This window comes from Rhopilema esculentum, unplaced genomic scaffold, assembly GCF_057945365.1.
Source record: "Rhopilema esculentum isolate cy_ngs unplaced genomic scaffold, ASM5794536v1 HiC_scaffold_36, whole genome shotgun sequence".
Taxonomy (NCBI): Eukaryota; Metazoa; Cnidaria; class Scyphozoa; order Rhizostomeae; family Rhizostomatidae; genus Rhopilema; species Rhopilema esculentum.
Window position 1 is genome coordinate 936,907 of NW_028300847.1, and position 27,531 is coordinate 964,437.

General features: G+C 36.5%; 2 protein-coding genes across 2 annotated transcripts; one reads left to right on the forward strand and one right to left on the reverse strand.

The window, feature by feature from the left end:
- Window positions 1-810: 810 nt before the first annotated feature.
- LOC148957198 (ATPase family AAA domain-containing protein 3-A-like) lies at window positions 811-17,083 on the forward strand. Its single transcript, XM_089115663.1, has 18 exons — window positions 811-1,205; window positions 3,254-3,330; window positions 3,671-3,772; window positions 3,904-3,963; window positions 4,248-4,317; window positions 5,164-5,236; window positions 6,729-6,821; window positions 7,395-7,464; window positions 8,735-8,802; window positions 9,294-9,381; window positions 9,787-9,843; window positions 10,243-10,368; window positions 10,740-10,864; window positions 11,062-11,113; window positions 11,820-11,890; window positions 12,830-13,003; window positions 13,541-13,649; window positions 16,739-17,083. Exons 1-18 carry the CDS (start codon window positions 1,001-1,003, stop codon window positions 16,895-16,897), a joined length of 1,779 nt encoding a protein of 592 aa, XP_088971789.1. The 5' UTR covers window positions 811-1,000; the 3' UTR covers window positions 16,898-17,083.
- A 3,387-nt stretch (window positions 17,084-20,470) lies between these two features.
- Window positions 20,471-26,075, reverse strand: LOC135688016 (uncharacterized). Its single transcript, XM_065204691.2, has 3 exons — window positions 25,766-26,075; window positions 22,206-22,883; window positions 20,471-21,917 (listed from the first exon to the last, which is right to left on the reverse strand). The coding sequence occupies exons 1-3, from the start codon at window positions 25,968-25,970 to the stop codon at window positions 20,641-20,643; spliced, it is 2,160 nt and encodes a 719-aa protein (XP_065060763.1). The 5' UTR covers window positions 25,971-26,075; the 3' UTR covers window positions 20,471-20,640.
- Between the last annotated feature and the right edge of the window lie 1,456 nt (window positions 26,076-27,531).

Genomic DNA, 27,531 nt, shown 5'->3' on the forward strand with positions numbered 1-27,531 from the left:
TATCGCACAGGTTTGGGGACCCTTGAACTCGTTTATTACACCCAAAAAGGCCAGCTTCAAAGTTGAATAACAAAGACAATTTTTTTTCTTGAGGCCCATAAAATTTCGGAATAGTTTTTGAACTCAAGTTAACTTTAGTTCGTAACGCCACTGGTACTGACTTAGCACCCTTTCAATTCTCACTTCTAGGTCTAGACCATTACAATTACATTGCAATTAATGAAGGCACATTCATTTTTAGGGACATAAATTAAGTTTTAAAATGCATAGTCAAATTATAAAACACCTTACACGTTCTGAAGACACAAATCAACCTTAAAAAAAGTTACAGGTTCTGAAAAAACAAATCAAGGACTCAAAATAAATTGGAATTTCTGAAATCCAAATCAATGCCCGAAAATACAAATCAATTTTTTGAAACTACGTAAACCACATTAAAACTACGTTTCCATCGGGGAGGAGGTTAACCTTTGGTGCCAGTTACCCTATTCCGGATTGCTCTTTGAGTGGAGTGAGTGACCTTCATTTCTGATAGCGATTGAAGTTACACTACGCAGCACCAATCCAGTCCACAGGGCTCTGATTAGCCGAGTAAAAACTACTCAGGATAATGGCATAGATTTCGTTATGAAATATGAAATAATGTCAACCCCTCTTGTAGAGCCTCACAGAAACTAGCCTGCGTGAAGTTTCTGTACTCTGAAACTCTGAACTTTTCAATTTTGCCAAGAGAGTCTGCACGCAGGCTATCAGAAACGGGCAACCTCGTTTGAACATGGCTAATCCAACTCAATCCACGTGCGACCCTCCTTGCATCAGCAACCCTACTAGAACTCTTGGAACATGTGTTTCATGATATAAGAGCCGTTATAAAGTGTGTATGGATTCGTTTCATTACGTTTTGTAGTATTGGATTCACTTTGCGACTAGCTGGCTCGGTCTTAGAGATAATTTTTTAGCCTACTTTCCCGACTTCGGCAATTGGACTTGATCTTTGGGAATGTCCTGGTTATTTGGAGTTAACAAAGGAGGTTTGGATGCTCCAATCATCCCTCCATTTCCACCAACTGGCAGTGGAGGTGGCCAGGGTCCTGGTGACGATGGCTCTAAGGATGAATCCAAAGATCCCCCAAAAGCTTGGTCCAACTTTGACCCAACTGGCCTCGAGCGAGCTGCTAGAGCTGCAAGGGACCTTGACAAATCACGTAAGACATTCGAAGATACAAAAGTTTTTATTCTAATTTACATCCAGAAATTCAAAATATTGTGCTATTTCACTTCTATAATTTAATTTGTTTTTATGCAAAAATCTTACCTTGACTTAGTTATGGTCTCATCAAGTTCTTTGAACTCCCCCACTCAAATGCAAAGTAGATTAAACCGATATTTTTGCTGAAAATTCCAATCAGTTCGAGGATATTTTTTAATTTTAAATGTTTGCTTCTCTCTACATCAAGATAAGCTAGAGCAAGTTAAGCAATAAATGCAGATCTAAAGAGGCTTGGTATGATTAAAACTGTCTTCTGAATCCATCGTGAATATGGACAGTTGTATGAAATAATTGCACAAAAAATGTTGTTTGAGAAAAGGGGGTGGGGGGCAGAAAGAATCCTGACAGCAGTGGATCCAGGGAAATTTTTACTGACCACACCCTTGAGAATTTTGGAAAATGCCCCATTTTGTAAATGCCCTTGGAAAAACTATGGCTTTTTTACATGACAATGATTGGCTGATCAAACACAATAACCGTCATATGTAGCTTTTTGTGGCTGACCCCATTTTGCAACTGTCTATTTCCTTTGCAATTCCTATCAGGTTTGTTTTCTGAATTGTGTAAGGCAAGGAAGCTCTACATGTAAGCAAATATCTTAAAATAATAAAAGATATTGAAAGTTTCAAACTAAGTCCATTTTCCTAAGAGCAAAGTCCCCCACAAGCATCTCAGAATCCAGTTTTTCTAAGGATTGAAGCGCTATAGCATTTTAGCTTCTATTTTATTGGGAATGTCTAAAGAATATTTCTTACAGTCGCTTGGTTGCAGTCTTTTAAAGCCTCTTAATTTTGTCTGAAGTCCTTTGCCCCCTTACTATGTTAATGACTAAAAGCTTTTCTAAATTGTTTAAAGCTTTGTAACAACTGCCATAATTTCTCACATACTTTTTATAACACTGTGATACTTGGATTTTAATTTTTGGTAAGCAAAGATAATGAAAAATAATCATTGGTTCAGCATTTTTAATGTACCTTCAGTTCATTTCAGCACCTTATGGAAAAAGCTAACAGTGTCACCTGGCCAATGTTCAAGTCTTTAGGATTCAAAATTTTTAGTTGTTAAGGAAACACTGAATCTTGATTATTCGGTGATTAATGATAAATTCATTTTGCTTTTTGTATGCTCTGTTAATAATGTGAATGATGAACAAAGGAATTTGGATTATGAGTGCTATCTTTACATGATTTCTGTAGGCACCTGGTGCTTATTTTCCTGAACTGACCTGTGGGAGGTGCCCCCCCTAAGCCACCAGGGAAATTTTTTTTTATCAATCAAAACCTAAAGAGAAAAACAACCTACTTTATTTGCACTATGCAATGGGGAAGGACATATAGTCATCTAGTCCCGACTACAGATGGTGCTTACAATTCAACAGAATTATAATAGTCAATAATAAGTTTGTCTCACATTAGATGTCTGAAGAAATCGGTTATAAAGCTTAGTTCTGAACTGTCATTAGACAGTCCAGAATGCCCAAAAATGTTGGAGGAAAGTTCCAGGAATGTCTAACGTGTGACAAACTTACTCAAAGTTAATGATTAGATAAACAAAATACAGTAAATAAGACGGGTTAGGGCGCTGCTGGAAGTTTTATTCAGTTTTCTCTAGCCTTCCAGTTGACAAAATGAATGATATTGTTGCCTCCAAAATCAACTTTTTCGCAATATTGTTGAACCGTGGATTACCAAAAAGGAGTAGCTCACATAGGGCTTCAGAGTTAAAATTATCAAGCTCAAGACCTGGGATTTCTGAAAGCTGATCAAAGAGATCGTTACACATCTGGTCCTACATGGGGCAATACCAGGGAAATATACTGTATAGGACAACAGTATCATCATTAAATCACAGCTTGCTGCAATATCATTTCAAAGGTTTTGTTGCAGGACTATTTTTATCCTTGAATGTTAATAAGAAAGCTTAGAAACATTTTCAGGCTTGTAGTTTTTTATGAAATAAGCAAATCTGTTTTTTTCTATTTAGCAAATGCACACTCAGCTCTTGAGCTTTCAAAACTACAAGAGTTAAGCAAACAAGCAGAATTTCAAGCAAAGACAAAGGTTGGTTTCAAATATTAATTTTATTTAAATTTACATCTATAAATATATATAGATATAGAAAATTTGTCTTTTGATACTTCCGTAGCACAGTGCTAAATAGGTTAGCACATAGAGCGTGATGTATCATAGAGTTGAAGAAAGTAAGACTACATGGTTTATCTCTACAAGCCTGTTTCGTGAGTAACTCACTCTTCAGGAGATGTTGATATCAACATCTCCTGATATCAACAAATATATAGATATAAATATATATTTTGCAATCATTTCTTGAACATTGTTTTTTTTAAATAAAGTTTTGATGTAATAATCTGACTGCATTGACTGTTGGGTCTCACTGCAGGAAAATGAAGCTGCATTTGAGCAGATTAAAAGTGATCGAGTTAGAGTTGAGCAAGAAGAAAAGAGAAAGACTTTGCAGTCTGAAACCCAGCAACATAACCAGGTAAATGTCTATTTATTTGTTCCCTCAAAGGTCCAGATCTATATTTATTTTCCTTTTATGTTGGCAGAGTGAAAGTTTGCACATTTTGATTTGTTGCTTTAAAATTATTAGTCAATTTTCTGTCTTTCAAGAGAGCACAATACCAAGATCAGTTGGCAAGGAAAAGGTATGAAGATCAACTTCAACAACAGGTGGGCCTTTAGTTCATCCATTCAATGTTCATTTCTGGTTGGACTATGTTAGAAATAGCAATTTGTCTAAATGGATGAATGGTGGAAGAAGTTGTTAAGTTTTAAGAACTGGAGAAAGTATGCAGTGTATTCAAGGTTTCAGACAATAGTCATTAAGTTTTTTAAAGTTCTGGACTTCATCATTTGTAATGTTTTGCTCATCATAAAGCGTTTGTTTATAAACAGCATTAGAAATCCCTAAAATTATCTCACTTGCTCATTTCTATTTTCCCCCTTATTAACAGAGAAGAGTAAATGAAGAGAATCTTGCAAAGCAAGAAGAATCTGTCAAGAAACAAGAAGCAATGAGACGATGTAAGTTAATCTGCAGAGTCTTCATGAAAGAGTTTTTATAGGCCTCTTAACCCACAGTCAAATGCATGAAATCTTTCACAGAACAATGCTCCACTTACAGGTTTTGTAGAAAGTTTGACTATTCAGCTACCTTGATTTACTCTTTAAAATGCATTGGATAATTTTCGATTTTTTTAAGTTGTTTGAATTACTTGAAAAAACAGAATTGATCTTTTCCATCATTCTCTAAGTTAGGTGAAATGTTTGTTGCCTTTGACCACCATACCAGACAATGACCTTGTTACTCTTGCCAATATATGTTTGTTTCTTATTGTGTTTACTATTAATTTTTTGTACCAGTGGTAAAGCAGAGTTAATTAATTTATTTTATACAGGCTGTTCTTGTGTAAGATTTTTAATGAAATGTTCAATGGGTTTGGCCACTCACTTTCAGGGCATTTGAAAATATGCTTATCTTTGATATTTCAGTAGTGAAATGTGTCTTGCTGTTTCACCTAAGGTTTATCTTTCTTTATGTTTATTTCTCTTTATTTTAATTCCAAATAACCAATTTCTTTTCTCAAACTGATAAACAATCAAAATAAGACAACAAGCATCTTTGAGCATTGTGTTTTTTATTTTAAAATCTAACAACATGATCAATTTGTTTTTCATTGTACGGAATAAGCCAGTTCTTGGCAAATATATAGAGTAATTTGCTGTTGGCAATCATTTTAACAAATGAATGAAAAGATAATGCTGAAATTTTAGTCTTTTCGCATGTTTGCTTTTAAGACAATTGTGTTCTTAACTATGTTTGTACAATTTATTTATAAATTCACACATGATTTGTTATTTTTTATGCAGCTACCGTGGAATATGAAGCAGAGCTTCGCCACAAAAATGAAATGAAGAAATTAGAAGCTAAAATGCGGGCACAGTATGTAACTCATCAATTTTTTATGATTCAAAAAATTTAGTAAAAATTTTGTTATGCTTTTGAGTACACCACAGAAGACAAATAATCTGTCTTTTGAAGTCATATATCTTGGAAGTTAGGAGTGACCATTCTATGAAGTTTTCCATGAAATTTTGTGTTGAAGATTTTTATAGGGAACACTTTTGCCTATTGAAATTGCTTATAATTTTCATATAATTTATGGACATTAGAAATTTTAATAATAACGATTTTAAAGGTGAACTGACACGCAAAAATAACTTGAACTCAAATGAAAGCATATCGAGCAAAAATACCTGGTACATTATTATTTTTTAATATTCAACACAGTTTTCGAGTTATTGAGCGTCAAAGTTAGCCACCGAACATTTTCCGAGCACGGACAAGTTTGCCCTTCCTCCGTCTTGCAGGACCCAGTGTGTGGCGGGCCAACATATCGAATAATGATAGCGATAAAAATATTGGCAGGATTTTTTATTTTCTGGAAACCTAAGTAAAATACTTATATTTTGTTAAATACCGCTGCTGTTTGACTTATTATCAGGGCTTCCCCCCTCCCCCCAAAAGTTAATCTCGGTCTTTGATCCTGGTTAACTTCAATATACGCAGTAAAGATTTCGAATTAAAGTCACTCATTTTCGGCATATTTTTTTTCAATCACATGAAAGATTTTCAGGGGTTAAGCACCTGGTACGATTGCTTCGCTATTTGCAGGATAACAACTAAGTAAAATTTTCAACTCCCAGGCCGCTGCCCTCCTGTAACTCGAGTGAACCGATGAGTTTGCAAACCCAAAATAAAATAACGTTCATGATTTATATGGATGTATATCGAAGTAATAATATATTGAATTTATTCGAAAAAGAAGCTAGATTCATGATAAAATGAAAAGATTCTTACATTCGTCCGCATGATTGACTTCAGAATTGAGAATTTCTTGGAGCAGGTAAAAGTGCCTATTCCTTCCAAACATAAATTCCCTCCAAATATAACGCAGTACCAGCCAGCACATATCCTTCGTACATTTTATTAGCCTCGAATTTTCATGTTTCTTGGATCAAAGGCTACGTATATCTCCTCGAATAACCTTGAGTAACTGAACAATATGAACTGAACCGTCCAGTCCATGCGTGATTTCCATTCAAGGAATCAAAACATGGTGTTTGTCACACGCACTGGGTCACATGAAATGCCGACAATGGTCGAACACTCAACGATAATTTCATGACATTTAGAGCGGAATTGCGTCAAAACGGGCAATAATAATTAACCGAAAACTTGAAATTAAGATTCCATGCATCGTTTTCTGCATTATATCAAAAAATAGTTTTGCGTGTCAGTTCACCTTTAAGCTTTTTACAAAACAGTAGATGTATGATATGAAGAGCTTTTTGAAGGTACATTTAAAAGCTGTGTTAGAACTGCATTTTCTTGTATGTTGGAGTTAAGTTGACTTTAAGTGTTTCCATTGCAGAGCTGCCATTGAACGTGAGAACAAAGATGTGCGATTGGAGCAGATTCGTTTGAAAGCCACAGAACAAAGAGAAACTGTTTTGCAATCAATCAAGTATGTAGCCTAAGCTTTAGTCATTTGGAAAAGAGAAGTGATTTTTGCAATAGATCTCATTATTTGCAACTGCCTATGTTTTGAGTTAAGATCTTGGAATGTGATTGTACTTTAAATTTTTTTATTTCTATTGCACAATAAAGATACCATCTTGGAATGGTATGTTAGTTTCTCATTTAAGCAATGTAGAACAGAAATAAAGACCAACTGATTCAGGCTGTCAATGTAGTATATTTTTCTATTTTAACAAGGAAATTATGATGGCTTTTCTCTGTTCAATGCATTGCTCAAAAACCAAATTATAAGCCTGTGTTTGGGTACTCATTAAAACAAGTTGAATACTGTATATAATTGATTTTTAACAACTAAATTTTATTATAAGCTTCACTGTTCAGGAATGGCTGTAAAATTTGAGCTGTTATCCTAATATGCTTTTAAACCAATATTTTACAACTTTTTTTGACATGTTATGAAAATAACTAGTAGCTTTTAAAAAGAGGCTGTTCCAAAAGGTCAACCAAAAACACATGAAAGTGTTGCAGCTAATCCTTTTTCTATCAATCCCATTTGCAGAACTGCTGGCAGTATATTGGGTGCAGGAGCATCAGCATTTCTCTCTGACTGGGACAAGATATCCACAACTGTATGAACTGCTTCTTTCTACACTTTGATAGCAAAAGTGTCACTCTTTCAAAGTGTTTTGCTTTTTATCAAATAATAAAATACCTACCACCATATATTGCTGTTGAGAATACAGCAAATCTCAGGCATTTTAAACAATAATCTCCCTCAAATTTGAATTATTCAATCGAAACATTCATTTTGATTTCATTTAATGTCTCTAAAAAGTTATTGCAACTTCCATTTTTGTCAAGTGTTTCCAGCAGAATAGAAAAACAATGAGAAGCAGAGGATTCAAAAAACTTAAACATGTGGCAAATATCAAAGTTTTATTGTGACAAAAAAGAATTTATACCAGCATGCATTGTTGACAAAGGGCAGTCAGAATCCTTCACCATCGCTTTTTGTGACCGGTCATTAATTCTTGCAGTGGAAAAGGTGGAAGACATTTTCAACTGCATGATTAAATTTTGACCCCCTTCTTTGATCTGAATTTATTACTGTAATAACTACATGTTAACAAAGAGTTTTTCTGCTCCCTACCCTTTCAGTTACAATTTATCATGAGCAAGAAAGGTACAAACTGTCATTCTGAACTTTATGAAGATTTGAAGCGACATGTAGGATGTAAAATGAATAGCGTTGACCGTAGGATTGATTTGGAGACATTACAGCATTTTTTTTAAAATGATGCAGGATAATAGAAAACCAGCCTATAGCCTTTTAAACATAACAAGTATAGAACGAGAGGACATAGAACGAGAGAAAGATAAGACAAGGAAAAGCAAGCAGCTGTACTTTCCAAGAGTATTTCCCCAACCTTACAGCTATTTTTATATTTTATACCTTTGATTTTTAAGGAACAGATTTGTTTAGGAAATGACAAGATGTCACTGAAAGAATTGTTTCATTTTCCTATCTCTGTGTTAGGAAATTTTTAACCTTCTTCCAGATTTCTTTTGCTCTTTTCTATACAAGAATTAATGACTGGCCCTCTATATAGAGTATATGTGCATCATTTTTATAAAACACTGGTAGAAAATGTAAATGGTACCAAAACAGTATAGTATGCACGGGCCCACATGCAAAGCTGAGATGGAGGCATTTCCATTTTGTCCAAAGATAAACACCTTCTCTTAATGTATCATTTGCTAAAAATAGGTTGGTTCAAAGTATATTCATCACTTATGAAAGTTTGTCTCCCTTTATTTTTGTACAATCCAACTTGCAAATAAGGAATGATTCAATTATATATTTTGTAAAATATAAAAATTGGGAATGTATTTTTGCAGGTTGCTGGACTTACTCTTTTGGCCATTGGTGTTTACACGGCCAAAAGTGGAACTGGAGTGGCATCAAGGTGAAGTTTGTTTTAATAACTTTTTTTAAAGATCTAGAAATATGTCTTCCCTAGAAAAAGGAAAATCAGCGAGTAAATGAAATCATATCCACAAGTTACTTGTGACTTGCATTTATGCAAAGATGCTATCATTACTTTATGAGGTAGCTATTAGCCAGGAGCAAAGGAAAAACAACGACCAGAATCCAGTATTGTGTAACCGCATTTTAAAATAGATTAAACTTATTATATACGAATATTTAACCCCGGCACACAGGGCTTCATCAGAGTAAATGTAGCAAACGAATGATGGATTCGGCTATTTCATGAGCATATTTGAATTTTGAATTTAATTTAAAACTCTGTTACACAACTTTGGATTCTCATAATTGTTTTTCTTTGTTCCTGACTGTCTTCTTATTATTAGATTGCAAGATTCACTGAATCCGCCGAACAACCTAACCTGCATTTCTTCCTTCTTACATATATTACTTCATTTTAATTTTTTACAGATTTATCGAGGCACGTTTAGGAAAGCCGTCTTTGGTTAGAGATACTTCAAGAATGACTCTCTTTACGGCAATGCGTCATCCAGTCAAGGTATAGAAACATGATTAACCTTTTTCATTGTATTCTTGCTCCTAGGGGCACAGCAGCATAATGGGAGTTTGAACAGGCAGAGGGTTGGATGTTGCTACAATCTCAAACAATCTAAAGCTGCAGAGTTACCAATATTTTAAAATTTAGCCCCCTTGCTGCCAATCTTGTCCTTTTGCATCCAGCAGTTTATTACTAAAGTTTTTGTGGATATATTTGAATTTTTTGTAGTTTATTAAGAGAAACCGGAAAAAATGAAGAGCTAAGAAAACTTATTTAGCATTTAACTGGTTTTTTTGGCTTCAACAGTATTTAAATGGTTTTAGCAATTTTTGCATGACTTTTTAAGAATGATCTCTTGTCAGTTATTTGACTAAGGTTGATGTTTGATTACTGTGTTTATTTCAGGCAGTTAAGAAAATGTTTGTGAAACCAGAAGATGCTCTCAAGGGAATCATCCTCAAGGTTAGGCCAGAAAAAGACTCTTTGACCAAAAATTTTATGACTTAAATAACTTTTCCTTGGCTTGATTAGTAAAATCAGGAAGATGTTTCCTTAAACAAGAGAAGGTGATCAATTCACAATTATAAAAAATTTCAACAAGCAAGTGTGATTAATTTCTTTAATTTCAAGCTTGACCAGGCTTGAGGATGCCTGAGATAACAACATTTTTGCTCTATTTTGAGTTAAGGCCTTTGTCTACAGACTAAGCATTCAAGCCATAACTAAATCACAACTTTCACAAATTGTGCATATAATATATTCATGAAAGTAGCAGACATCGCTAAACTAGAAATTTTATGCAACGAGGTTAATTTTTTAGTTAGATACTGTTGAAATTTAACCAGACATTTTCTTCTCCAGCCCACCTTGGAAGAGCGGCTTCATGAAATTGCCCTGGCAACTGCCAACACTAGGACAAATAAAGGACATTATAGAAACCTATTGTTTTATGGGCCTCCTGGCACCGGAAAAACGATGTTCGCAAAGGTCAGTGTCGAAAACGAGCCTTAGATCCCTGTTACAATAATATCTATTTACATATACACACGGGCCTTCAGTTTCCTGCAAGAGCCATGTCAAAATTCTTTAACATGATAGATTTTCTTTTGTTTACTTGTGATGATCAAGGATAGAGCTTACCCTGCGAGTCATCTTGGTTCCCATTAGCAAAGATTTATTATTCCTTGAAAACAGCCTAGGAAGTCCTTATGTCATTTTAAGGCTGCATTGGTGCTTATGCGGTTGGTCTTCTTCCCCTATTTTGCCAGTATGTTTCCTTTTGTAAAGACCATTTTAGGCCTTAAAGGCTGAATGATATTCATATGTCAGCCCCTCTGTAGAGACTTTTTCCATTGTAGAGCCTGGCTTATCATTCTGGCTTAGATTATGCAATTATGACGGGCGGAGATGTTGCACCCATGGGACGTGATGGTGTCACTGCTATGCACAAGGTATTTGACTGGGCCTCCACGAGCAGAAAAGGGTAGGTCGCCTAAGATTCTATTTGGCAAGATACGTTTTTAGCTGTAGCTATAAATGATCCTGCTGTTGTGCGTTGTCTGAAAATACTTTTGAAATGCAAGCCACCTTGAGTTGAACAATGCCCCTGAAAATCTTCTTCTCAGAACTTCAAACATGAATTACGTCATCTTGAATTTTGATAATTCATTTGATTGACAGGCTGCTGTTGTTTGTTGATGAAGCGGATGCTTTTCTTCGAAGACGTAGCACGGTATGTTTTTCATATCAGCTTGTATTATCCATAATGACATGATTCAATGTCGTTTTAGTGGTTTTTTATAGTTACTTAAGCCATGATTCAATATGATTGCGATGGTTCACATCCTAACAGGTATATACTGTGTGACTACGGGACGTTTTTACACATTTGTACCAAGTGGAAGGCTTTTTTGACTACCACATCAAGCTACAAAAACCCATTTTCATTACTGCTGGCATTTTCCCTGTATATATTCAATTAATGAGATTGTCTATTTCTGATTCTTACGTTATAGTGGAAGTTTAGAACATTAATGGAATTCAACATGCCTGAAAATAGTGTCAAAATAGATATAATTAAAGGGGTTTTTGAGGTAGAGTATTGCAAAAATATCGAGGGAATGCTTTATACGAACACAGTTTAATAGGAAGTCAGCATATCCAATGCTGTCCCCATCTTGGAAAATTCTAAGCTTTTTATAGCATTCCGGAACAAAATTTGGAATACATTCTGGCTGTGAATAAACGATGGCTTTTTTCATATGTTTGTATGTAAATATTACTCTCCCGAACTATTTCGAAAACAATAATATTATAGTGTCTTTCAATCCTCGTGTTATGGTACTAAATTGGTGTCATTTCCGGATCTGCATAGAAATACCCCCAGTAAGGGTCCAAACAATTTGCGTCGTAACTGAGATTCAACTTTTATTGTTTAGGAGCATATCAGTGAGGATCTAAGAAGCACTTTGAACGCATTTCTATATAGAACAGGCGAAGCTTCTCGAAAGTAAGTCTTGCTCAGAATGAGGTTTTTAAGGGCTTTAGATATGTTGCTTTGATGTTGATTGGATAAGGATGATAACGTAAATCTTGTTTTAGAGACCCTATTGGTTTTACAGTAAACAGAGCGTCGTGGCTATCAGACGAGTCCCAATCTTTTGGCAAAATACCTTTTTTCTATAGGTTCCCTCTTAGAAAGTTAGGTTAAGTGTCTCTCCATCCCTTGCTTTTCAGTCTCACGCCTCATAGAAACAAATTGTCATGTGTACGGTTTATCATAGATTTCAGACTTTTATTAATCAATTTCATTATGCAAAAATTCAGAACTTAGTTTAATATCAGAAGAGTGTCCAATGTTATGTTAAAATATAGCTGTCCTTTGTTCCTTTTTTGTAACAGAAAAACTAATAAAGTTTGCTCTAGCGGATCTTAAACTGTTTTGTTTTGTTGAAGTAGTTTCCTTTAAGTTTGCCCATTGTGCTTATAATCTAATCTTTTCTTGGTATTAATCTAATCTTGTTATTTCTTGTTATTAATGTGATCTTCTTATTTCTTATCAACTGCAACTTGTTATTCTGTTTATTCAAAAGGAATATTCTGTCATCTTAAAAAAACAGCAAAGTAAACAAATTTAATTTAAGAAAGGTGAAAAGCTCTGGAAACAACTGTATAAACTGCGTTTGCTACAAGTCATGGTCAAATGTTTTATGTATGTATTTCCCTGGCTTGTAAAGCAAAGAATTTTATTTCACGTTTGTCAACGTCTCAAAGCCTTTTTAATCTTTATTTTCCTTTTTTTTACTGATGTGATTGTATATTGGTTGCTTTTAAAGTATAGCTACGGTTCTATTTAAGAAAAATGTTAAAACTTTCACTATAATGGGAGTGAGACTGCTTTTATTTGGTTAATTCTAATGCTATTTCTTTATGCTATTACTTCTGAAAGGTTTATGTTGGTGTTAGCAAGTAACCAGCCTGACCAGTTTGATTGGGCCATCAATGATCGCTTAGACGAGATGGTAGAGTTCAAACTGCCTGATGCAGAGGAAAGGGAGAGACTCGTTAGAAGATACTTCGAACAATATATTTTAAATGCTGCAACCAGAGGATGGCGATCTACGTAAGTAGCACACAACTGCACCTTCAACTGCACCTTCAACTGCATATTCAACCGCAATTTGTGTAAGGACGGACTAAAGATCCAAGTGTCAGGAGTTTGAATGAGAAGACCTAACATTCACTGAGAGTCAGAGGAGTCGCAAGCTTTCTGTAATTCCAGGCATGGGAAGGAAGGCCTGAACACTGCTCGAGGGACACAGCTTAAAACTACCTACGAGGCTTGGAGGCAACAATTTCAAATCAAAAGCGCATTCCCTATTTTATTGTTTTAGTCAGATGAGCCATTTTCAGCCTTTTAGTCCTTAATCAAATGGTTGATAGGAGAAGCTGTCTTATATCCCGTGTTTCCGCCAATTACTGTCATCAACCTGTGATGTGTTTCTCTGTCACTATCCTCAACCCTTAATTAATATATTTTCATGCAAGATGGTGACTTAGTATTGAATATTAAACGTTGTTGTTGATTCATATATTTATATCGATATTTATAATTTGATTTGATGCTGACATTTTAAAAGGAAAGTGCTTGATTTCCCAGGAGAATAAAAGTGGCAGATTTTGACTTCAATGAAAAGTGTAAAGAAATAGCCTTGGACACTGAAGGTCTTTCTGGCAGAGAAATTGCAAAATTAGGAATTGCGTGGCAGGTAATTGAACTGACAATGTATTGAATTTGATTGAATTAATTTTTATGCATCAATGAACATGTATATCTCATCAACAATTGGATCATGCATCTGGTAATTGACAAATACCAAAGCTCCAAGTGCCAAAGTGCGTGACTACAGCGACGTCCCGAGAATTCAAAAAATTCCGTAATACTATGGTGTAAGGCTAAGGCTTAACTCGTGTGAGGCTTCTAATTCATCATCTAAAACCTTCAATGCCTGCCAAAAGTACTTGGAACACCCACCAATTTACGCTACATTTGATATCTTTCATTCCTTTCATGAAAAAAATTTGCTACTTCCGCCCCCTTCCCCCTCAAACAATGTTGATGATTTAGAGAAATATCATAAAAGAAGCGCAAAAGAAAGTGCTTCCTAAAATCCTAATCCGTTTGATAGTAAACCAACATTGTTCCGTGGGGGAGAGGGGGATGATTGGTTTTGACCTTGGAAATTGATGTTAGTGTTCCAAGACTTTTGGCAGGCATTGTCTGAAAATTTTCTTGAAAACAGCAATCTGCGATATCAAAACATTGTGCTACCCTAGGGTTTTCGATGGTGCTGATCTCACTACTACTAATAAAAATTCGAAATTTTCACTCTTTACCAAGTTAAAAGGGGGGGGGGGGGTTGGGACTCTGAACGATTGATATAGTAGATATCCGAGTATTGTTATTTGTTACAAAAAACATTCTACTGATTTTTTCCGTCAATATCATTTAAATCATTATTGAATACAAGTATTTTGTGCAGAATTCGATCATTGGTTTAAGAAAACTATCAATTTTCAAAGGAAAAACAGTACAGTTTAGTGCTTTTGAAAAAGTGTTTTTTTGCTGAAAAGTCCCCTTATTTATGGTTTAATTGTTGATGAAAAAGGAAAAAAATTCATGAAAATGTCTACAAACCATGCATGATATAAATAATTGCGAACAACATGCTGGTGAGAAACTGTTCAAATGGCTCAATTTTATCCACCATAACCCTCCCAAAACCATCTACGAATTTAATAAATTTGCTTAGACTATGCTCCTTCGCATTCACATGTGGCAACATGGTAGCGCTCATAGACACCCCATTCCCTATTATTTTCTATCTTCCCTTGTCCCAGTAATTGGAAAATGGTTTGTGCCAATTATAATTGTTCGTTTTCCATTGTTAAAGTATGCTAGGAATTGAAAGAACGCTCCTTTCCTAATGGGCACGTGATGTAGTATGAAATGCCTATTGCCAATGGTTACCAACGGTCTACAGCCACGGTCTACAAATTTAAAATGTTCATAAAAATCGTATTTTTCAAAGAAAGTAGACGAAACCTCGTCAGTAGGTGTGCATGGCTAGTATAAAAAATATTGTAGGTTTTCAGATCGATACAAGTTGTAAAACTGAAGAAATTCAGGAAAGTGTCAACGGTCTACACTTTCTGAGAATTGAATTTGAAGTACTCTAGATCTTATTCTCCTTTTGAGTGTAGACCGTGGGATTTTCGTCATATTTTGCCGTTTTCTTCATGGAATTCATACAAAGGTTAATTTTATCTTTGAGGAGTATTATTATACACCTTTTGGGTGAATTTGGGGGCAAACCTCCCCCTGACAAGTCAGAAAATTGCGAAGAAACAGCCACGGTCTACACAACGGTCTACAAGCGTTCATTTCTGAGGGTGAGAGTTGCCTTGCGGGGCCTTGTCCTTCACATCGACGCGCGCTACATTCGATGAAATAAGATATTTTGTTGTGGCAAATGTCACGCAAACAAATACAGCAATCAATTAACGATGAAATAATCTGCCTTGCGCTTTATGAAGATAAATTTAGCAGGTAGAGTCTAACTTAAAGGCCATTTTGGCAATGCAGTAACAGTAGGGAAGAGGGCTTTCTTTGTAGTGCTTCTGGGCCAAGCATTTAGGAGGGCAGGAAGGCGAGTGGATGTCAGTTTTATTTAAATTCCCTTACCAACCAACATGGAATAGTAGATCAATCAGTTGGGAACTCTGATGTGGGAAACACGGGGTTCCTTTCTACAATTTAGGTAAACACTCTGAAATTTGTCATTTGGGCACTGAATTGCACAACAAGGGCCTATATGAATGACAACTTGTAAATCCGTGATAAAAGGAGAGCAACTACCCGACATAATTCTCAAATACGACCTTATCTATAATTAGAAACATGAAACAGAGGAATCGATGTCACTTTTATAAAATTGCATCCTTTCCATTTTTAGATTATTTTCTAGCTGCCACTCATATTTGTCTCCTTCATCTATCCCATTATTTCTTAGACAGCCATCTGGCTACGAGCCTTTGAAAAGATTCAAAATACAATCTTGATCCTATTTATTGGAAATCGATTTTGATTTTAGCAATTTTCACCTTAATTGAAATATGGCATTTAGTTTTATGGGGGTAGCTTACCCCCACCCCCGAAAAATAACAATACCCCCATATCTCCTTATCGGTAACACGTACGATGTTGAAAATGGCAGAAATGGAATCAGCACCATCAAAAACCTATAGGAGGATATTGGTTTTGGTGGAATATCTAAAAAGCTTCAAAATGAAATTCAGACAATGCCTGCCAAAAGTACTTGGAACACCCACCAATTTACGCTACATTTGATATCTTTCATTCCTTTCATGAAAAAAATTTGCTACTTCCGCCCCCTTCCCCCTCAAACAATGTTGATGATTTAGAGAAATATCATAAAAGAAGCGCAAAAGAAAGTGCTTCCTAAAATCCTAATCCGTTTGATAGTAAACCAACATTGTTCCGTGGGGGAGAGGGGGATGATTGGTTTTGACCTTGGAAATTGATGTTAGTGTTCCAAGACTTTTGGCAGGCATTGTTGTTGTTTTTGAGTAGAGTCTTGAAAATTGAGGTTTTTAAAACTCAAAGTTGTTCACGTATCTAAATGTTGTTGTAAGGTCCCGGAGAATGGTGATGATCATGATCAAACCGCTGTCATTGCAGCTGTTATTGTTAAAACGTTTACTTCACGTCCTCTACTGAAAATTGAAACCCCGTGACTATTGGTGACAACGTTTTGATACTGTATTCTGTTTTCAGGCCAGTACATACGCTGCTGCTGATGGCACTCTAACTGAAGAAATTTTAGACGCACGTGTTAAAGAAATGATTAGCCAGCACAAACAGAAGGTGGACTGGTTGAGGGATGACAGTCAATCGAACAAATCCTATATGAATCCAGATTTGCATCTTTCGTAGAACATATGAATGAAAATAGCCATATTTATGTTTTCAATCGTTAATGAAAGTGTGTCCGGATGTTGTTAAAAAGTTACTATTTTTGCGCGGCTACCAAATAATTTTATTTTTTTTAATCGCGGTTGCAGTTTCAATTATAAAGCTTCTTTTTGATTTAGAATCAAATGGTCTAGACGAATACATTAAGGATGTTTCTCTTTGTGAGTGTCAGCCTGATAACGCTAGTGTGACAAAACGCAAGAAAAAATGATGCTTGGGGAATTGACAAATACTAAAGTGGCTTAAAACATCAGCCAATCAAAACTTGGCCAGTTAAAAAGCATGATAAAACTCACATAAAATATAAAATTTGTTAGATCTTCACACAGCACTTTGTAACTCCTTTGATGATATCAGTTGTTGTAATTAGAAGCTCAAAATGCTCATGTTTATATTTTTTTCCATTCAATTGGTCAACTAGAATTTTCCGCCATTTCCTTGCTCTTTGTCACGGTTCTTGCACTTTGAAATAAGCCCCTCCCCCCTCAAATAAGCCCCCTTCGAATAAGCTCCCACCCAAAAATTCATTTTTGCAAATATTTCCTCCGGGGGCTTATTCGAGAAATAATAACGGTATGCAGACAAAAAAGCATAGTGAACGACACCGCACTTGTTGATTTGTGGGGATATTTTAACATCTTCTCATCCACCTTTTTCTCGCTTTTCAAAGTCATATAAGTCTCGCTTTTCAATAAATATGGGCTCTGTACCTTTTGTTTCTTGTTTCGGTTCTTTAGTTTTTTCGTTAGGACCTTGCCGTTTGGATTTTTGACTCAGAACTATTGGCAATGGGTAAAGGTCTGGTTGAATTCTAGCCTGGGATTCAAGACAAAAAGCAACGCAAACTAAGAAAAACTTGGAATGTGTATATTATCCTTGATTTTTTTATTCTTGATGATGATAACATTTGCCCATGTGGCACTTTGCACGTCCTCTTACACCAAGAAAGTCGAGTGCCCCTTCCCCAGAGTAGAACCCAAAGTTAAATTACTACTAGGGGGCTAAAACGTACAACCAACAGTATGGGAGAGGGTTAGTAAAATGCGAATAAAGGGGAACAAGAGACAGGTCCAAAAATGATTATGCTCAAATGCTATGAGGTATAAATTCTGTTGTTTCCCCAAGGTTTGGCTCCCACTTTCTTACAATGCAAGTAGTTTTAAAACTTCAATAAAAGGGGTAAGAAGCCTTGGCCCCTACATTTTTAGCCTTGCCCCTCCCCCCACTTTAAAATGCCTGGCGCGGGCCCTGAGATCAGAGATATCCAGTTATTCGACAAGGAATCAGCTTGATATTGACATCGCAAGGCAAAATTTGGAATTCTTAAAGGGGAGTTTCTTTCATCTGGGGCCAAAACATGGTATGAGATTCCAAGAAACATCAGAATGAGCCCCATAATTTCCATGTTTAAAAGAAACTTGAAGGAATTCCTACAAAGTTAATAAATTCCCTAAACAAAACACGATCCCTAGGTCTGATAGGGAATTCGTGTGTAAAGATTTTTTAAATGAAATGGAAAAAAGGTTCAGGCTTAGGTCTTCAGTCTTTTCCAGTTGACGTGAGGCGAACCAAACATTGATGCTTGTGGTACTTACTAAAAAAAGGAGAATCAACTCTCAGGGGGGGTCAACTCTCAGCAGGACCAACTTTTTATTCTCAGCTCATTGTACTGTCATCAGTTCCACTCGAAGCCTACATAAATTGCATATTTATGAAAAACAAGCATTGTTGCCGAAAAACTCGATTTTTCAATTATAAACCTGAATAATTTCGGAGTACGATGTTTGGTATATCAATCCCCAGTAGGTATCAAGGTCTACCTTTAGGTAAGCATACTGGAAAAACCAGACCCTATGACCCTAGGACCCCTAGGACCATTAACTACGAAGAACCAAAAAGGACCCTTAACTACTACATGATTTAACTACTACAAATAGGCAGATATTATAGGAAGAACTAGGACGGGAAAGTCTGTATCACAGGAGGTGGTATTGAAGGCTAAGCAATTTTTAAACTTAGTTAAATCACAAACACCAGATTACGCTTTTCATGGAATCCCTCCTGAACGTCAACTCAATTACAGTCTTAGATATCCTAGTGACTATGAAGTAAAGGTTGCTAGAACCAATCGTTTTTCTAACACATACTTTAGTGACACCTTGCTTGAGTGGAATTTGCTGATGAAGAGATTAAAAATTCAGCATCCTTTTCTCAGTTAAGTCAGATTGCTCACCAAGTTGCGTTTAAAGTTTAGTGTACTGAATGAACACAACTTTGATAGTCTTACTCTATTTTGAAATTGCGGTAGTGACAAGGAAGACAACGAGCATTTTCTTCTGCACTGCCCATTGTTTGACTCAATGCGGCTAGATCTCTTTGATGAGCTCTCTGAAACTCCTGTTTCAAATGTCAATCTAGATGATAAATGTTTGTGTGACTTGCTTCTGTTCGGAGACTCTCAGGATAATGTCATTATTAATCGAATAATTCTTGAAGCAACAATTTTGTTTATCAAAAATACGAAAATATTTTCAGATTGAATTCAATCACAAAGCAGCAGCAGCAGCAGTTTCTTATTTTTTTTTCATTTTCCTTTTCTTCTGTAATATTTGTACCGGGAGTCTTGTAATGAACTACTTCCTTGCTCCACTAATAGCTTGATCTGTTTCCATATCAACGTGATGGTACTCCATCAATTATTAACAACAATAATGTGGATGGGGGGATGTGGTCCTTCTAAGACACCCGGTTAAGTTGTTGTTTATCTTTTTTGTCATTTAGATTATCTGTATATGTACTTCAATATTAATGTAAGTGCTGTCATAGTTGGAGCTCGACGACATCATGTCTTTGCGGTTACGACAGACACAGAATATTTATATGTAGTTAGTTTTGAGTTGTCTTTATTTGTGATACAGAAAAAATTTTCCCACTAGTTTGAATTCCTTAAAAAATGCTATGGAATTCGTCAAACAGGATTCAAAGCCAAACATCAAACCGATCTTTAATTTAAATTTCCTTGTTTGTGTCAGGGGCGTTGTGGCCTAAATTTCCCGGTGGGTCCCTTCCAAGTGAGTTTTATAAAACCCAGGACAAAAGCAACTGCTAAAACATTCTGAAATTTTCTGCTAGCTTCGCTCGTAGTGCACGTAAGTGCTATGTCGCGTTTGTGTTTGTATCAAGTGGGCACTACAGCATTGGATTTGTTCCACATTTTTTGCAGTTGAGTTAGAGAACTATGGTTAGAGATAAGGGGATACACCCCAACAAAAATAGCAAATGAAGCTTTGAAAATGATAAAAACTAGCATCTTTTTAATTTCTCGTATGTGCGTGGTTTCAAGGTACGTATGTACCATTTTTGGCGACCTGTGGCTTGTGATTGGAAATGTCATACAAAAGCGGGCCCCCTTATGATTATATTCTCCCGGCCCTTTGCCAGGAGCCACGACGCCCCTGGTTTGTGTAGCTAACGTTAGGGTTATAATGACAGCTATGAGTGAAGATTGATCTGAAAATTCACAAGAGGAAGATATTTAACTTATTACAATTCCTTCAAAATCCAGCCACATGGTCAAGAGAGTCTGAAAAATCAAAGGAGCAGTGATTCAATACAAAAATAACGAGTTTAGAACTATATTCTCCACAGTCAAGATTTAGCGATCGTGGATGAGAGTGTTGATTCTTTTATGACATGCATAGTTGCTAGTTGGTTTGGCTAATCGCCTCCGCATTGTCATTCGCTGGTGTAACTATGCATTCTCTGGCAACTGTTAATGCTTCGATAAAAGAATCGAGAGTGAAGACCTGTTGCCCTGCACCTGGTTGAGCTGCTGTGGCGCCAGATGCCATAAGATTCGCTATAGTTTGTGCAGCAGCATTGACTTGATTCCCGTGAACTGCTTGCGGTACAGTCACAGCTGAAGCATCAGTTCCTTCTTCACAAACTTGTGGTACTGTTGGCACAGGTTGGGCGACATTTACAACAATGCATGGGGCAGGAGTCCCTTTTGATTTCACAGTGCTTTGTGCCAAGCCTAAACTGAGCTTAACTGCCAAAACATGACAGCACACTTCTTTTGCCTGACATGTGCAATATTCGCGGGGATATAATTTAACAGCATGTATGTCATCACTAACACCTTTCACCAAAAAGGCCTGCAGCTGACTCACATGAACAACGTTTCCTGCGGCATGAATGCGCTCTGCCCGCACATTTTCATCAATCTTGTCTCCAATTCCACTAGGTTGGAACGGCAGGCGGTTGGCTTTCAGTCCAGAAACTATTGCTGCTGGGTTGTAAGTGTTTTCGTAAATGAAAACTTCATCAGAGGGGCGCAGTAAATAAAGCAGCTCTGACCGTAGGCGGTACGTTCCCAGATTACAATAGCCCTTTGTTATCTCATTTGCCAAATGAACACTGATGTGATACAGTGCAATCGCAATCGTGTCTACAGTTGGGTCCTTGATATCTTGTAAATCTCGCATAAGTATTTGAAGATCTTGATTGACAATGTCAGTTACACCAAGGTCTTTGCTGAACAGACTGTATCTCTGCAGAATCCATTGGCCTAGGCGCGTCTCGATAGCATCTTTCAACTTATTGTCATAATGCTGTCGAAACTCCGTGGTCCAGGACTCTGAGCATCGACTAAGTTTTTTTTCGTAGATATCTTTAGTTGGTGACTCCAGAAGAAGACGAAGATGGTCTGTGAACATGTTAATTTGAGAGACAGTTGCACCAGTCGAACGCAGCCAAAGGCGGGACTCAACAACAACATGCTCCCAGTCCGTGACGGCAAACAAGTTCTGAAAGACTGACTTAATGCATTCTGTGATAGTAGACTCGCGACCAGTAACAATAGGCCCTTTATATTTATTGAGAGATGGAACGCTGCTTGCCACTGTTCTGAGCAACTTTTCGTGAGCAAATGCACATTCAGAGTCGTAAATTACAGCAAAGCACGGGAAACCAGGTTTGCCTTCGAGGAACAAACAAAAACACGTCAAAAATATCATTCTTCGCATAGGAAATATACTGACTGAATTCAATTAATGACGGGCGGAGTGATAGCTATAAGATACACTTTTAGAGGAAAATGCAATGACATATTGCTAACAAAAACTTATATGAAATATATTGGTAAAGGAGACCATAGCTAATTAACAGCTCTTGGATATTAATGGCTCTTTTCGTTATTTCATTCATAATTTCTTACAATGCCCAGTTTTTTGTGATATTAAAAAGAAAACTTGGTATGAATACATACCGACAAAAGCAACATGTTCGAATAAAAATACAGCGATATTTAGTCTGCCAATTTTGAATGGTTCACAGTAAGAGAAGACAACAGGATCGACGGAAGGTAACTTCAGCAAATCCTCCAAAGCAGACGACAATTCGGGCAATCCAACGACACAGACAGTATCAGGAACGGTCTGAAGGAAATGAACGAATCCTGCAATATTCTCAACCATGTCAAGCATGTTACATAGTGACGATTTCTTCATTTTATTGCCTGCCTCTATCATCCGTTGCCTTCGCTTTAAATTCCGAATCTGGTTTTTGTTCCTCGGAGTCATGGCTGGGTTATTGCCTTCTTCAGATTTCACTTTCATCGATTCAATAATGTCACTAGGGCTTGCCAATGACTTGCGTGCGATTTCTTTGCGTACAGACGGTGCAACAGCAAAGAAAGGCTTGATCGTTTTCTTGGAGTTGCCATGAGGGAAATCTATCATGATTGACTCGTCTCCAATATAATGTACAAGAACAGGCTTAGGTGATCGTGTGTCTGCAATGAGCATATAAGCATGCCTCTGAAACTGAAAGGTTTTCCCTTCTGGAACTCGGGCCAAGAAATAGAGCTTTCGCACCAGTGGGCCTCTTCGAGGTATCTCTTTTGGGCCATTGTTTAACCATCGGTAGTGATCGCATTTCCAGTTATCTAAAACGATAGTTTTGAAAGATAAAATTGATTTATCTGCAAATATTGACTTAATAGAAATAACAATGATTCACTGTCTTCTGTTAACTCTAAGGAAATGCTATTTTACCAAGCACTTATAAACTTGTATGTTTTTATCATTTTAATCACAAATCGGGAATGGGGAACAAGGGGCAAGGGGTCCAAAAATATTCTTGATTGGCTCTAAAGAGAAATTTCAACGCTGAAGTAAATTGCTGCACTGAAAGTGTCTTTACGCATATTTTTCTACTTTATGGTATAGGGGATGCGATTTGGTCTCGAGCTTACTTGTCTCATCAGATCTTCTAAAATATACCGTATTATCATCATTTACTCTGCAGTGTTTTGGTTAATTAACAGGGGTTGCCAGATCAAAGCAAGCTTTCTTTAAGTCTGCACAGGTTGAAAGTGGCCTTGAAATAGGTGCTAAAATTATTGCAAAGAAAGAAAAAGAACATGAAACAGAGAAAACAATAAATGATGAATGAAACATCAATTCCACACGATGGTGAACTTCCAATCGTCGTAACAAAAAAGAAGCATTGCATCTCATGTAAAACGTCATCGTATGTATCAAAGTGTGCGGAAAAGATGCTACTTGGAATGAAATTTTGAAATCTAGAAAAAACTGGAGAACCCAACAGGCAAAGATGCTTTAACCGTGCTGATGGATGCAGACGTTTCTTGGCCAAAAGACGTAATTAGCATTCTGTAAATACATTTTCCATCCTTTTAAGTGGCTATTCCTATGGCAAGTGTAATTTGATGTAAAGGGAAAACAGGGACGGATTTACCAGTGGGTGTTGGGGGTGTGGGGATTGCAATACCCCCAATATATCTGTGTCCTTGGACAAATTATGCTTCAATCCAGTAAAAATCATTTTTGGAAGTCAATTGGAACAGACTGGTGCAAAAAAGCAAAAAGTTTAGTATACTAAAGATTTTTGTCTGACACTCTTCAGAGTTTAATGTCAGAACATAGATCACAAACTTTACGCTAGAAAAATTTATATAACCAGTTGTGGATTGAAATGGGCCAATCAAAAAAGTGAGCAAATGACTGTTGAGGTCGCCCAATCAGTTCTGCTTGCCTATTGAGAATGTTACCTATATAGAGTCTTAAAGGTAAAAACAAACTCCTTCTTTCAATATAAAAGTGGTTTTTTCATGTTTCGTAAATAGATCCCAAAACTGTCTTTATCAAGATTGAGTTTTATCAAGAATCCAAAATATGGCATATTTTTTAATTAACTTTAAAACCAACTACACTAGAGGCATAATTAGAGTAAACTAAAGCTGACAATGGTTACAAGCAACTTAGAACATGATAAGAAGAATAGTCGATGCCAATTATAGTCACTTTGCTTAAAGCCACACTACTGTTTACTTGCACATATAATTTTAACCTAAATATATGCAAAATTGTTCAATCAAGCTCCATTTATAGCAGTGGTGTAGGGCTACCAAAATACTAAGGGAGGGGGGGGGGGTACTTGCTCAAAATATTTCTAAAAACAAGCAAAAGCAGAAATTAGCTAATTTTTTGCATTAACATGGAGGACTAAGCCCCCCCCTCCAGCCCTCTAGCATTACAACCCTCGCTTATAGTCACACATCACTTTATATCACAGCTGGTCATGCATCATTTGATAAGACAATAATAAATAAGACTTGCAAACAGATAACAAGTTATGGACCTAGATATGAGCAAACTAATGTAATTACATCCCTACCCCTACCCAATAATTTCCTCTTCTTTTTTTCTACGAAATTGAACTTTTCCTTATAATATGTTCTTGACTGAGAAAACTGCATGAATATTTAATAGACTGAAGATGAATTGCAATTTAAGTTAAGATGGAAAATCATTTCTAGTCCAAATTATTCCAAGAACTATATACATACTGCTATGGTACAAATAAGCTCCTAGTCAGTGACACAGGGAGGGGGATGCAAAAGGGGGTAGATGCCTTCCCAATGGCAAAAGATATTATCACAAAAGGACATTTTTTAGCATTCAAAAGTTTGAACCCCCAAATATCCCAGTGGCTCAATTCGCCTTTGCCCTCAGTCTTTCCACTCTGGCTTCACTCCTGCTTCTAGTATCTTTTATAATAGACTTCTCCAAACTGCATCCTTCTCAAATAAACACCAAGGTTAAAACACAAAACAGGCCCAAATATTTCCAAACTGCATCCATGGAAAATAAAGCAGGCCCAAATATTTTGAAGGTGCTTGTTTGAATAATATATTGTTTGTTAGACAGACATTATAAGTCAGTTAATAGCACATGATCCCATTTGCCAATCAACTAATAAAATATCATATTTGCAGTGCTGTGGAAATGAAATTCAAATGGGGGGGGGGGAGTGCCCACTGCATTGGGGGAGTTCCCACTGCATTGCCTCTTGCCCCCCGGCACCCTCCTCCCCCACTTCCAAAGGCCCTGTTTTGATTCACTTTATCATGAGAAAGCTGCGCTAAACCACTACGCTGGGGGGGGGGGGGGGGGGGCTCTCAGAATAAAACATCAGGCCAGGTTTCTCTTAATGTAAGAAAGCGTGCCGTTTCCCACAATCTCCCCTCCCCCTGTGGCGCTGCCATTTGTTTCTCCAAAATTCAAATTTCTCTGTCACACATTTCTAAGAAGTCGGCAGATTCGAACAAAAAACTCAGACGTTTGTTGAAAATGTTTCCCCTTTTCTTAGAGAATGAATAACTGGAGAAGTATTGATGCATATACTAAAGTTATCGGTCAAGGTCAAAGCAAAACAAATTATGGTTTAGATAAAGGAAAACTTCTGCTCTTTCTTTTCTCGATTTCTCTTTCTATTAAAGACCTTAGAAATCAATTTGCTTACCTTGTTCTTCAATCAGCTGGGGCATAAACAAGTATACCTCGCCCCCTTTAGGCTTCATTGGGGGATATGCAATCGACCTGTACTGTTCGACATTCTCCAAAATAGATATAGCTGTTTCCAATTCCAGGGGCTTCTCTTGAAACATACAACAAGAACGGGTCAATGCCGCATAATCTCCGGAAGAAGCGATACCAACTTCATCCATTTCCACAGTATTTTGCTTTGAGACGAGTGCAGACTAAAATCTGGAACTTCAAAATAAAATGGCGGAACGTCGAGCTTGCCTTTTTGCGTATGGATTCTGAATGAAAACGAGGTTGCCCTGGATACGTCATAAAAGACATTCCTGTCTTGCCAAATTTTCTTGGGAAACAATAACTAGTTGTATACGTTTTTGTAGAAATGAATTTTGAAGAAAATCACGAGGCCTAAAATTCATTAAATCTTAAAATTGGCTTAAAATAATAGCCTGGCTCGAAGCCCTTGACAATTCGACCATTTATCCAGAAGCGAATAAGAGAAGCGTTAGAGGAGGCCTCTTCAAGTTGGTACGGTGTAAGCTTGTTTCGTTTCCAACAGTGCTTTCATGATGAAGAAAGGGCAGTAGTAAAGATTTTAAGAATAAGTTGAGCTCATATTCGTAATTTCTCATGAAATACTGAAATACTGAGATACTAAGATGCTCAGGAAATACTAAGATGTTTTTAGAATAATTTGTGTATAAAATATTAATAGCAAAACCGTTTAAAAGACATCAAAGGAAAATTTGTACGATTATATACACACTCATATACCCACACACAAACAAAAGACACATACCATCTTTTATAAAACAGGCCTGTATATGTCATCTTGATATCACAATAGCAACAGTTTATAAAATCTGTCCATTTAAAGAAAAATTTTCAAAAATATATGAACATTAATCTCTTTTTTGATAAATTTTGAAAGAGTGTTCTTATTCAGAATGAGCTTTTAGTAATGTTCTTTTGAATGAATCGTAATTTGGAGCTTTGGATTGAGTTTTGAGAGTATTCCAGACAACAGGGCTCTCGTAACCTCATGCACTGTCTGCCAAACTCTGTTGTGGGTCTAAAAACATTCTTGACATGCTGGCATCTCCGGTATTGTATTGTTTCTTATGTCCCTGGTTTTGACAGCTTTCATAGAAATTTCCAGGAAAGGTTTTACTATGTAGGCTTGCTACACGATGACTGCTACGCAAAGTCAACATAATTACGATATTTATTTCCAATTTATAGAACAAAGATATTTTCTGTTCCTATCTGAATGTAAAATTTTTTAGTCTTTTTTGATCATGTAATTGACTTCTTGATGTTAAGCGTAAGCCTGTTTTTAAGGAGCAAATTTCTGCTTTACTAAGTTCTATATTGAGCTTTTTTCGGGTCTTTCAGCAGGCTTCTCACTTTCGATCATGACTGTGTTATCTGCGTAAAGATTTATGGCATTTGTAGGATCATTTATATGTAGCAAAAACAGTAGGAGGCCCAAAGCAGATCCTTGAAGTACACCATAGAGTTCTCCTTCCAAGAAGTCTGATTTTACGTTACTCAACATAGCAAACTCTTTGTTTAAAATGTTTCAAGCCATCCGTATTTAGTCTCGTAAACGCGTAGCAGCTTAATTTATGCAGAAAAATGCTATGATCATCACAAAGATAGCATCTACATAATAGCCTTTACCACTTTTTTCATGAATCCAAGAGACATAAATTGTAGATATTGTGGTTGAGTGAGATTCTGATA